At 43.9% G+C, this 12,476-nt stretch overlaps 1 protein-coding gene across 2 annotated transcripts in view; it reads right to left on the reverse strand.

The window, feature by feature from the left end:
- Window positions 1–12,476, reverse strand: part of septin9b (septin 9b) — an 85,975-nt gene that overhangs the window by 67,829 nt on the left and 5,670 nt on the right. The window contains exon 1 of one of the 2 annotated variants that reach the window (XM_030424083.1): window positions 1,490–1,598. The exons of the other annotated variant lie outside the window; for it this stretch is intronic. Within the exon in view, the coding sequence (XP_030279943.1) occupies window positions 1,490–1,511 (22 nt within the window). The 5' untranslated portion in view covers window positions 1,512–1,598. Of the gene's footprint in view, window positions 1–1,489; window positions 1,599–12,476 lie in introns of those variants that run through there. 2 annotated transcript variants of the gene reach the window in all.

Here is a 12,476-nt window from a genome sequence, read left to right on the forward strand (position 1 = left end):
ATGTGGTGACCATACAGGACCGTCGTGGCAGATGACATGTCATATTGAACACATTACTGTAATCGGGAACAGGCTCGGGAAAAGGAAAAGTAGGAGTCACTCCGAGACAAGATGAAGGATCTATGCATGCCGACCTCAGCTACTATCATTATCAAAACACAGTCCGAAGGGATCAGGGGTGGGTGGGGTAGGGGGTGATGGTTGTAGTCAGGAAACAGGTCCAAACAGAACAACACAGTGCAGGTTGGAAACCAGGAAGTAGTGTGGCCCATGTAGGACTTCCTCATTTGCAAGTGTTTTCTTGGTGGAAAATAATGCTCCACCACCTCACCTCCATTCAACACGTCCCTCCAGTCTGTACTAAACTCCTCCACTTCCAATGAAAGAAAAAAAAAAAATCCTCCATCTGCAAGATATGAATCATCCGTCCCCATGGAACATTTCACAGAACTAAGGGGAAATGGTGGCAGCACTGAGGAGGACAAAATGACATTGCAACACTGCCACCAAGTGGTGATAAAAATGGCTGCACAGTACGACTGTATGCATCATGCAGCTCGCTGAACTCAGCCACCTTATTAACAGGCGAATTAAAGGCTAATTTGCAGAGTGTCGCTCAGCTTGATGTCCAGCCTTAATCACTGCAAAGATGCTAGATTAGTCTTATCCTTTCGGTGCAGGTGCTGGACTCATACGGGCCTGAACAGAGGTTCCACTGAGCCTCCATCAGCACTGAACAAACTGCACTTTAAAATCAACAATGAGTAAGTGATTTGAGGAAGTTTCTCTTGGGACAAAGCCATGCCAAAAGCTACTGAGTACGCTAAGTATGCATGCTAATCATTCCTCAAAAGTGTCTGCTGTCCGTTGAAAACGAAATTATATTAGCTGACATATGAGCTCAGCCTCCACTCCCCGCTAACTTAAAATAAACCATCTGTGTCAGTCAGAATTAATCTGACTCCTCGGCTTAAAGTCCAATCATGTGATGATGGCATGAAGGTTTAACTCCGTCCATCTATTGTCAGATCCCTGTTGTGTATGTGGGTCAGCCGTAAGTCAGGCCCTGACCCGAGACTGCCAATTACAGCACAGCGGCCACTTTGCTCGGGAAGATTACGTTTCCTGAATCTGGGGAGCCGGCTTTGACAGCCCCTCACACTAGGTGGACTCGTTTGTTGGGCTGTTGCTCTGCATATGGTAGCTATTCAGGAATAGTGTTCGCGGTGAGCTTAGCTGTGGCTGTCCAATCAATGAGAATGAGAGGAGGAATGTCTGAAAAGTAAGTTCAGACAAACACACCGACAGACAGACAGACAGACAGACAGACAGAAAGAGGTCTCTTCCATCTGACCAAGTCAACCCAACACAATCAGGGTGGCTTCTAGCTGCCGCTGCTAAGAAGCTGCTTCCAGTCTAACAAAGAAAAGAGAAAAAGAAAATCCCTCTTAAAGTTTCAAAAGTAAGTTTGTAAAAAGCCAAAACTTACCGGCTATTCTGTCTCGCTCCATAACTGAACGGCTACCTCAAATAGCCACATGTAACCTCTCCTTTTTCTCTCCTCTCCCTCCTTCCCTTCCCCTTTTTTCTTCATGAAGACTTCCCCTTTCTCCTGACTCAGTCACCCTGTCCCCCTCTCGCAACCCTCCCTCTCTCCTCCCTCCTCCCTCCTTTTCCTCCCTCCGTCTCCCTCGCTCTTACTTCCTCCAACTTTTAATGTCTTCAGCCTGTCAGGATAACAAGTGAGCGGAGCAGACGTCCGCAGCCATGTGCTGGTCATATGGACTCCTTCTCTCCTATCTCTGCTTTCTCTCTCTCATGCTCTCCACACGGAAGATGCAGGCATTTTTCACACGGATTCATTTCTCTCCCCTCTCTTCTCTTTCCCCAGTGTTTTCTGTTATTCCCTCGGTACCAGTGCTGGTCTCCCTTTCTCTTCTCCCTCTCGCACAAACGCGCTCCTCGGACACTGAAGCTGTGTTGTGTCTTTGATATGGATCCTAAGCCCTTTGACCACAGGTCCTAATCTGAAAATAAACTCGGACCATTTATTACAGGAAGAAAAAAAACTCAAGCAGTCCACCAGAACATCCTGCTCTACACCAACAACACACACTCCTGTCATGTTATCATAGAACTATCATGGTGTAGAAAATGCGCGTAAAGCCATCATCCAAACAACTGATGACTGGCTGTAAGTGGACTGAAGAGTAATCTCAACAACCTTCGTCTAAAGAAACTTCAGTTCAGGGCCCTCGTGTATGAAGTGCTTTTCAATGACCAGCTAATAACCAGTATTACAAGATCTTGTTGACCTCCCGCACATCAGCTGAGTGTCTCTCGTCCTCAGCTCAACAGAGGAAATGACTGGACGTCTTGCTCACAGTCTGAATGCATCATTATTTCAAGAGGATTTATGTCTGCGGCGAAAACCTCAGTGTTTCACACGTCATGTTTGGACTCCGGCTCCTGACCCTCAACATGCAGCCCAACAAGGTTGAGGGCCCACTTAGAAAACCCCAGAGGAAATACAACACACTGTCTCACACACACGCCCGTCTTTGTTTTTGTACCGAGGAGACAAGGAGAGGCCAAAGCTCAAAAGATCACTTCCTCTTCCTTTTTTCTCAGAGGGAACATCCCTCCTCAATTCACATCTTCCAGATATATACGCTTAGCAACAACCATTAGTGTTAGCAGGAAGCATAGATGTGACCCGAGACGAACTGTTTGTCACAGCCACATGCATGCACAGTACTTCAGGGTTTCTGTTTGGTAGATGGGTGGAGCATCCTCAGTGATACAGGCTACTTCATATACACACACACCAAAATAAAACCAACACATACAGTTTATAAAGCTCCCACTCCCCTGCAGTCCTGGGGCCTTTTCTGACATCCGTAATAGCAAAGTGAAGAGAAGCAGAGCAGAGGAGACAGATCAGGGATATTCATGTGCAACTGCAACTGGGGAAGATTTAGTAAAACAGTGTAAAATGTTGTTTAGATAAGCCAGTGTTTCATCTATCTCTTTACATTTGAGGTGGAATGTGGCTATTTTAGGGTGCAGGTCAAGATGTTGTTGGTGCCTGATTATATTCCTGTATGTTTATAAAATCTAAGGTTTGAGTTGTGGCAGTCCGCCCCAGATGAGTGCATTTTAAAAGGCTATGGGAGATAACAAAGCAACTCGCGATGTTTTGCATTTTCGAAAAAAAATGAAATCAGATGCCCCCTTTTTATTGATTATATTTGTGCACAAATTTGGCTGAAGTACAACCATGTGCACACAGACTAAAAATCTGGTGAATCAATTAAACCAGTAATGAGAGCAAAACCAGAGACGCTCTAAAAGAGCCTTTTGGTGCTGAACCCATATGGAGAGCAGGAGATTGGTGCTGCAACAAAAGTGTGGTTATAAAAATAGAGGCCTGTCTCTTTTCGGCCGCTGGCTCTTTTCTGTCCCGTGATCGTTTTCCAGACTTGAAAAGCTGCAGTTAATCACAGGGTCAGGGTCAGAAACACACATGAAACACACAACATGTGCTCGCGGATTTGTTGACTATGCAAAACACGCAAACACATGTTCCCACACACACACACACACACACATGTAAACACACAAATCCCAACGTGTTGGTGCGCACACGCGGCACTGCTACTGTTGTACGATTTATTCAAAGTTGTTGCTCAAGAAGTTTCCTTTCACTCTCTTTGTTTTTGGTTGGGTCCAAAAAATGGCAGCGCTGACCCGGCACCGCCACACACACACACACACACACGCATGGTCTCACACACAGACACGCAAAACTGCACCCCAGGTCAGCCCAACAGTGAGCTCTTCTGGCCTGAGAACAAGAGCAGTGACCCGGGCTGAAAGGAAGGGCTGCTCTCATACACACACACACTCACAGTCCATATACCCATCCCAGTTTAGCACACACACACACGTGCATTTCGATGGTGCTGATGACTTGCATGGAGGTCGGAGGACCTAGATTTAGAAGATTCAGGGTATAGCATGGCTTATTTTACCTGCAACATAAAAAAACATGCAATATTTCCTTTCTTCCAATATTTTCTTATTTCATTCACTGTTATTAATTCATCAGTTTATTAATTAAATATCCAATAACCTTCTTCCAGAGCTCCGAAGCGTTGTTTGAAGTGATGCTGACCTTTCAGTTTCATTTATTTCAATATTTTGGAATTAAACCAAAGTAGCCTGAGAACCAACTAAATTTTCTCTGGCAGATGAGTCTGGTCACCCTCCCATTCAGATTTATTTCCATCTGCTCTGGATGCATTGGGCCAGTCACAACCATTAATCTAAAATGAGGCAGGACTGATGTGATGACAGACAGCGTTGCGTCAACTGTGCTGATTTGAAAAAAAGTTGCAACATCACATGTTTCGCTGCTTGGTTTAGTTGTAGGTCTATCCAATATTATCCAGTCTGCGGGTCCGCCCGTGCTCCAGAAACTCAGATCAAACTGTCAAACTTGGCAGTGCCGATCAAATCAGAGTCATGATTCTTTTACTGTTTTGCCTGTTACAGTCTCAATCAATCAATCTTTATTTGCATCGCGCCAATTCACGACAAAAGTTATCTCATGACACTTTCCAATTGGAGCAGGTCTAGACCATAGCCTTTAATTAACTTATTCAAAGAGACCCAGTATTTCCCTGAAGAGCGAGCACTTGGCAACAGTGGTGAGAAAAAACTGCCTTCTAACAGTCAGAAACCTCGAGCAGAACCGAACTCAATGGTGGGCAGCCATCTGCCTCGAAGGGTTGGGACCGGTTTGGTTGGGTTTATCATCTGCACGTTTACAACTGTATAGCTGTTGTACAAAATTGTTTGTGACCAGGTTTTTTTTCCCCCTGCTTGCAATCAGACCAAATATACCTCAACTTGCATTCGTCATTCAAAGCCATGTCACAGGTACCGCTGCTCTGATCGGTTGTAGGTCCATCCAATTGCTGTCGACATTTTGGTCTGTAAAATGCCCCTTGGGAAAGAAAAATGAATTGACAGGGACCAGACTAACACACATTTACAAATGTATTTCAGTCACATTATAAGCTCTGTGCAGCTCATACGGCTCAAGCTAATATTTGGAACAATTTGGTTTTAAACATTAATCCTGCGAATAAACTTGAGACGTTTGACATCGTATCAGTTTTTATCAGTTTCTAAACGTCATGTATTTTATACTGTATCTATTAAATCCTAAAGTACATTATACTTTACACTGTATTTCTTTATAGGCTACTTCACAAAGGCTTTCCTTGTGTGTTCCGGGTGTTCCCTGTTGTTCTACAGTAGATGAAGTGGTCTGAGCTTGTAAAGGACATAATTCAGACAAACCTGATGCGGAGAACAGACTTAAGAGGGCCTCCCTCACTCATACCTTTCACCACCTCTGCTCTCCATCATCTCAACCTGCTGGCTGAGAGATACAGCCTGACCCTCCCACCACACACAAACACACACACACACGCTCAAACTCACACACACGCATGAACACTCGAACATCCACTTAAAACAAGACACACTCAAACACACAGGGTTATCCAAGCAGATTCCTCTCGCATGACCGTACACCCTGTAAACACACGCATACACACGCACACACTAAGACACACACAGCCTCTCTTTTTCTTTGACTCACGCACACATATACCAAACACGCAGCCTATATTTGCAGCCGACGAGTGCAGATGGTCATGAGGCACAGACGGGCACGTGCGCTTGTTCACTCATGCAAGACAAACTCTAACACAACCCAAATAAAAAAAGCTGTGTATCACACATTGACTAAGGGTGGATGGTGAGCCTTGGGGTGCACATTAATGTAAGCCGTCACTTCAGAGCACGACCTATGGCCGGACGCGTGACTCAAACATGCTAAATTTAGTTATATAACAGTCCGGCAGAAACTCACCAGCATGCCAGCCAACACTAAAGGGATGCCTGCCGGGCAGCAATGCACAATGAAGGAGAAAGAACAGTGGGGAGAAGATAAAAGATAAAAGGAGAGGAGGAGGAGGAGGAGCGAGCAGGGGAAGTGGTGAAAGAGGTAAATGGAGGGGAAGAAGAAAGGAAAGAAGGTGAGGAAGGAGATGAGGAAGAGGAGCTGAAGCCGCTTGTTTCTTTGCGGGTGAAAACATATTTACACACTACTACTCACACACACACAAACTAAGGTAGAATTATTAATGTGCGCCGTGAGTGCCTTTGGTGTGAATAATAAAATGAATGATGGCTGAATTCTATTTGGCTGCTCTAGTTTCAGGGCCCCAGCACTGTGCATGCCGGCTCATCAGCCAGGTTTAAAACTAAATGGAGTGCAAATTCTACCCTCACACTTACTCCAAGTTGATGAAACATTTTATGCCACAATTCACGTGCAAGGTTCCACTGAGAAATGATGTAAGACCTGGCAACACTGAACTGATCATGTCATCGTTTATTGCTGGTCCATAAATATCCTCTGAACTCTCCGCTACAATAACTCGGTTATGTAGGATGCCAGTAATTACGGTACCATGTGAAGCAGCTCTGTTGATTAACATTTATACTGTTTACGGTACCTGTTTCTATTTGCATTGCTGGATTTATGTGACAGTGCATGAAAATTCAATGTTTTCGTAATATTCTAAATTTTACTCTTGTTTACACTGTTGGTTTGTCTGTTCCGTACACGTGTCTCCAGTGCTCCTGATTTTTTACTGGACTTACTGGATTTCAAACTGAAGCTCGCATTTTGTTTTCATGTGGCACCACCATGTTTCTATAGTAGCCCAGAACAGACAAACCAAGCAACCTGACTATAGAGTCAGATTTTTTCCCGCTGTAGGGGAGGGTCATTTGCTTCATGGGCATCAGTCTTTTTTTTACTTTGTTTGGTGTTTTCTTCCCCTTTTAATATCCACACAGCCTACCGTACAGCTGTGAGGTCTGAATGCAAAGGCTCTGTTGCTACACCATAAATCCATAAAAAAAAAAACACAAATCTGGGTGAGAGTATACAGACACGCAGCTATCAAAACACAGAAAACCATTGTAATTCACACTGGGATGGAAACACATAACCATATGTGACACACTTACAGGCATCCTCTACTGCACACACACACTTCACACTCTATTCCCTCAAGTCCCCAATAAAACTCCTTTTCTCCAAACATAACAGCGGAGGCTCAAGAATCCCATGTGCAAACAGGACATGGTGGAGAGAGCGAAAAAAGAGAAAACAGTGTGATGTGGTGCTGCTAGCCACAGTCTGATGACCTCACCAGAGCGCTACGCGGCACTCGTCTTCCCCCTGCCTCGTCTCCATCATCCCCACACACATGCACAGAGAGCGAGACAGAGAGAGGGGAAGGGGAGCTGTCCTCCTCATTTTGCTTCTGCCGCTCCTCCAGCCTACACATCCAACCTGGGGCATGTACAGGGACGACACAACCCTTCACATCACTCATCTACACAAGCCAAATTTAAAAACCCTGCTCTCATGCAAACCGTGAGGAAATGCAGTTTTTGTATACACAGAGAGCTCCCAGCGCTTGAGCCAAAAACATTTCACTTGAGCGCTATTCTACTGAAGTAGGGACACAGCAAATAACGGGAAACCCATCTTCTAAATAAGACAGTTTTTCTACGATGACAGCTATCAGGTAACATTTTTCTTTGTTTTTTTTTCCGACAAGCAATCCTCTTTAAAACAAGGTACCTTCCAGAATAAGCCCAGAAGTGATTCAGAGACTGTAAGAGAGTAAGTAGACATCATTATGGCCATCTGGGAGCATGAGGATCTGATCCTATCTCTATTTTCCAATCAGACTTCCCAGCCTTCTACTGATGGCAGCCACATGGCCACCCAAATGATTGCCACTGAATGTGGGAGTGCAGGGGAGAGACATGGACGGGGGAGCCTGTCTGCCGCTGTAGTGTTAACTCATGACATGTTTTCTTACTACATTGCATCAAATGTGACAAATTAATGTCTCTTCAAAGTTTGATAGTGTATTCCCTGTCTGTTGTGTTTGATCTCAATTCAACCCTTAAATGGTTTGCTGGTGTTCTGGCCAAATCTCCCCTGGAAAAATAAAAGGCTTTAATCTCAAGGGACTTCTTGGTTAAATAAAGGTTACATAAAATGTTTAAAACTATGTTCAAAACATTGCATGTCAGGTGAAAATGAAAGCCATATCACTCAGTCTGCTTTCCATTCTCTTCTGTGGTTTTTCCATGCAGATTCAGAACTGCTGACCTGCTGGGTCAAGTGAGCTCAGTGAGCCTGGTATCAATAAAAGGTATGAGCGATGGTCTGAGAATTGTAAACACGCAATTTATATGCAACTTGTGAATCTTTGTCTGGAAATTCCTGTTTTGCTGTATACTCATTGGGCATCTATGGTTCTCCATAACGACTGGAAAGTTTTGATGATAAAATGAAGAAAAATCATCAAGTCCAGTATGTGCCCACTACAACTCCAAAGCTACAGCTATGTTAGATCAGGGTTAAACTAAAGTGTGTACACCAAGGCTGTATTGTCAGACATGTTGCAGATCAATTCCTTTAATCAATGCATGTTTTGCTTTGAAACTTGCCACAAGATGGAGTCATGGCAGAGAGGAAGAAACTGGCAGCAAGTTGTGATTTCAATTTGTGAGTAACATGTCCTTAAATTCCATGAATGCCAGGATGATTACACAAAGACTGTGGCTACAGCTAGCACTCAGGCTACAGCCAGCTCGGGAAAAAAAGATGGGAATCGATAAAGAACAGGACTAATAAGCAGTACTGATAATGTACATCGATATCAATTAAATCTTCCCATCCCTTATGTTACTACTTGCGATGACAATGCTATCATGCTGCTGTTTAGTAGGTTGAATGTTGGCCATGTTCGCTGTCTTAGTTTAGCACTTTAGCAGACGAAAAAAGTCAGGGGAACACCAAAGTCAGTGGTCTTTTCCTCAGGTGACACAGAATCTCAGGGCTCCCAGCGCTGGTTGCAGTGGTGTGACCAATTTTTTCATTTAGGTGCACCCGCACATAAAATAGGTGCAAAATCTTGGCAATCCGTCCAGCAGATATTTCAGTGGTGGACCGATCGACTGACGTCACCATCCCCTTTAGCCTGGGGACAAATACAACAAAATCTGAAATGATGCAGGACGTAAATGTCCTCCAGCGCTATGACTAATCCGCAGAAAGCTGGAAAAAAACAACAACACAGAAACACTGGCTTCTGTAAATACTAACAACCTATCACCCATTCTCAACCACTGAAGACCTTTTACAGCTCATAAAACTGGTAGTCAAAACAACGTGCAGAACTCATGGCCAGAGTCATTACTGATGCTGAGTCAGCAACTGGCACGACTTCCAGTCAGCACTGACATGCACTCGACCAATCCACTGCGAGAACCAGAAGAAATCATGACGACAACCAGTACATGACCCCATTACTCATGAACACACAGCGTGGTCCAGGTCACAGAAAGCCTCCTCCCTTTTTAACATACACGTATAACTCATGCAGGCTCCTCTCTTCCAGTTCCCCGACAATTTAAATCCCACTTTCGGGTCATTTGGACTGTCAGAGGCTGTAAAAGTGCTAGTAGTGCAGTCTGTCTGTCCCAGCCAGGCTGTGGTATCACTGCTGGCTATTTCCTCCTCACCATACGGTAATCATTAGATGTTAGAGGAGGGAGCTGGCAGCAGGCTACATAAAACGGGATATCCTCAAAGTTCCAGATCCCTCGCAGTAAAGAGGGGGTCTGTTGTAGCAATTGATAAGTATGTGGATACTGCAGATCGAGTAGAAGCCACTGTGGAAGTCTCAGCACCTTTCATCCATCCCTGCAGGTTTTTCTTTTTTTTTAAGAACTCCCTTTTTGTGGTTTTGAGTGGCACTGAAGCAAAAATAAAAAACACCCTGAAACGTTGGCTTCACAAATCCATATGAAATGAGTTAAGCTGGAACAATAACAGTCCGTCAGCGGCGCTTAGTGTTTGCTACAGTGTGTAATATACCTCATTGTGCTTTGTGCTATTACAACCCACACTGCTTAACTTGTACATTAGGTAATTGAGTGTAGGGGAGCTTAGATGGAGCATGGATGACGGGAGCAACGCTATGTGATTCGGCTGATTATCATAAGGCGAAGAGCCGAGCCACATCAGCTCGAGGCCCGCTGCTTTCACCCCCATGTCGGCAAATTAGCCCGAACCGATGGAGGGATGACGCTGGAGGAAGGGAGGACGAGAAGAGAGTTCCTGTGGTTCCCTGTGGCTTCAGACCTCTGTAATCAGCATGCCAAGCTCCTGATGTCTAAATCCACAAGTTGGACCCAGACAGTCTACACACATACTCTATACACACACATACATATACACAGACACACGCAGACACACACAGAGTGAGCTCCTGATACATGAGCTCTGCGGAGATCTCTGGTCAAATGCAGGACAACTGAGCATGATTATGTATCTATGCAGCGTAACACTGAGCCATTGTGTTTAATTCATTAGAATCTGAGCTTTCTGATTTCCCAATTAGATCACTGAGATTTAAAAAAAAGAAAAAAATGCTGGTAGGCCTGGACTGAGACTGGATTTTTGTCTGATGTTGATGTTGATATTTTAGATTAAAAACTGTCAACATATATCAACAATATGTTATGCCAGACTAGCAGTGCATACCAAAACTGTATTTGTAGAGCTACAACAGTCAGTAAAAAGTGCAGAAGATCAGCAATTGTTTTGATTAATTAATGAATCATTTTAATCCTTTTTCAAAGGAAAATGCAAAATGCTTGCATCTTCACACTTCTTAAATGTGAAAAGTTGTGGCTTGCCTTTTAAAAAAAAGATATTATCATAAAAGTTATTGTATGTGTTTTTTTGTTAGACAAATTAGACATTTGGGCTTTAGGAAACTGTGATGGGACTGTTCAGTGTTTTACAACGTGTTCTGTTTGCACTTGCAATTGGCGCATGGTAAATTTAACACATCACTCTTGTCCATTCTTGCTCAGGAAGTAGAGCAGTTGTCCACCAACCAGAGGTTCGATTCCCATGGCCGCTGCAGTATGCTTAAACAACATACTAAACCCCAAACTGCTCCTGGCTCCTTGCTCTGCCATCAGTGTGTGAGTGAGTATGAACGGTTATCGCTCATGATGAGCAGGTGGCGCCTTGCACGGTAGCCTCTGCCACCATGTATGAATGTGTGTGCGAACTCTGTCTTGTGTTGTAAAGGGCTTTGAGTGGTCGCTAAGACTCAAAGAGCTATATATAAATACACCATCCAATATCCTCCACAAGTCGTCATTCATGTCTCATTTCTGCTTTCTCTCTATTTAAGATTTGTGCAGGAAAAGTGTCTGTGACATTTTGGCCAAAACTCTAGTATAGATATACAATCGGAAAAGCTCTTATCTTATCTTATTTGTTGGATTGTTGGAAAAAATGCACTAAACCAATATCTAGGAATCAAGTCTCTGTAAAAGTATTACATGTAAAAGTTAGGGCTGAGCAATACAGCCGTGAAATAATACTGGGTTATTTTCAGGCTATGTATCGGGATACACAAATATATCTTAATATTCTGAAATCTCCTCTAAAGCAATAACGTCAGATATCCCTTTTTTTCAGCTTTTAAAACCCGAGAAGACAACACTATAACAACACAACACAACACTATATCCATTATCTGTATATATCCCATATCGCATTAATGATGATATATATTGGCCAGCCACTGTATAGAAGTGTTAATGTGATAAAATAAGAATGTTCTAAACCCTAACCCTTTTATACTTTACACATGCATACACAAACAAGATATATATCGACAGAAAACATACAGCCCGTCAGCCCGTCATCTAATGGCCCGTCATCTAATGGCATCTGCTTGTAACATCAGGTGTTTCTTTAATGAACATGCGGCAGATTCATTCACGCCTGACTGGCTGCTCATCATGATGAGCAGCAGTGACATGGCCCCTTTTCATCCTTATGTTATTTACAAGGGGGGGCTTTGTTAAGCACAAACGTCATCATCCCCCATCTCTATTCATAGCCAAGCTCTGACATAGTGGTGGGTGATGTCATACTCTCACTCACATGAATGTGAGGATATACGGGACCGTTCAGCAGGGAGAGAGGTCTCCTTCGTCTCCAGCGCATGCATTGTTGAGGCATGGGTCAGCATTTCAGAGCCCCAGGTTTAATCAGATAGCAATTACAACTGCGCGGAGAGAAAAAAACTGAGAGATAAAGCCATGAGAGACGGGACAAAATCCATGTGTCACTTCCTGTCGTGGGAGGGAAAGGATTAGGATAATAGCTGAAGGAAAGTTTATCTGAGGGGGGAAAAGTTCAGACCTTTCGATGAGAGAAACTTTTGTTGAATCACCGGTATCTGAAGCAGCCCTCAGGGGCGAGACGGTGAGCT

The sequence above is a fragment of the Sparus aurata genome, chromosome 1, assembly GCF_900880675.1.
Source record: "Sparus aurata chromosome 1, fSpaAur1.1, whole genome shotgun sequence".
Classification (NCBI taxonomy): Eukaryota; Metazoa; Chordata; class Actinopteri; order Spariformes; family Sparidae; genus Sparus; species Sparus aurata.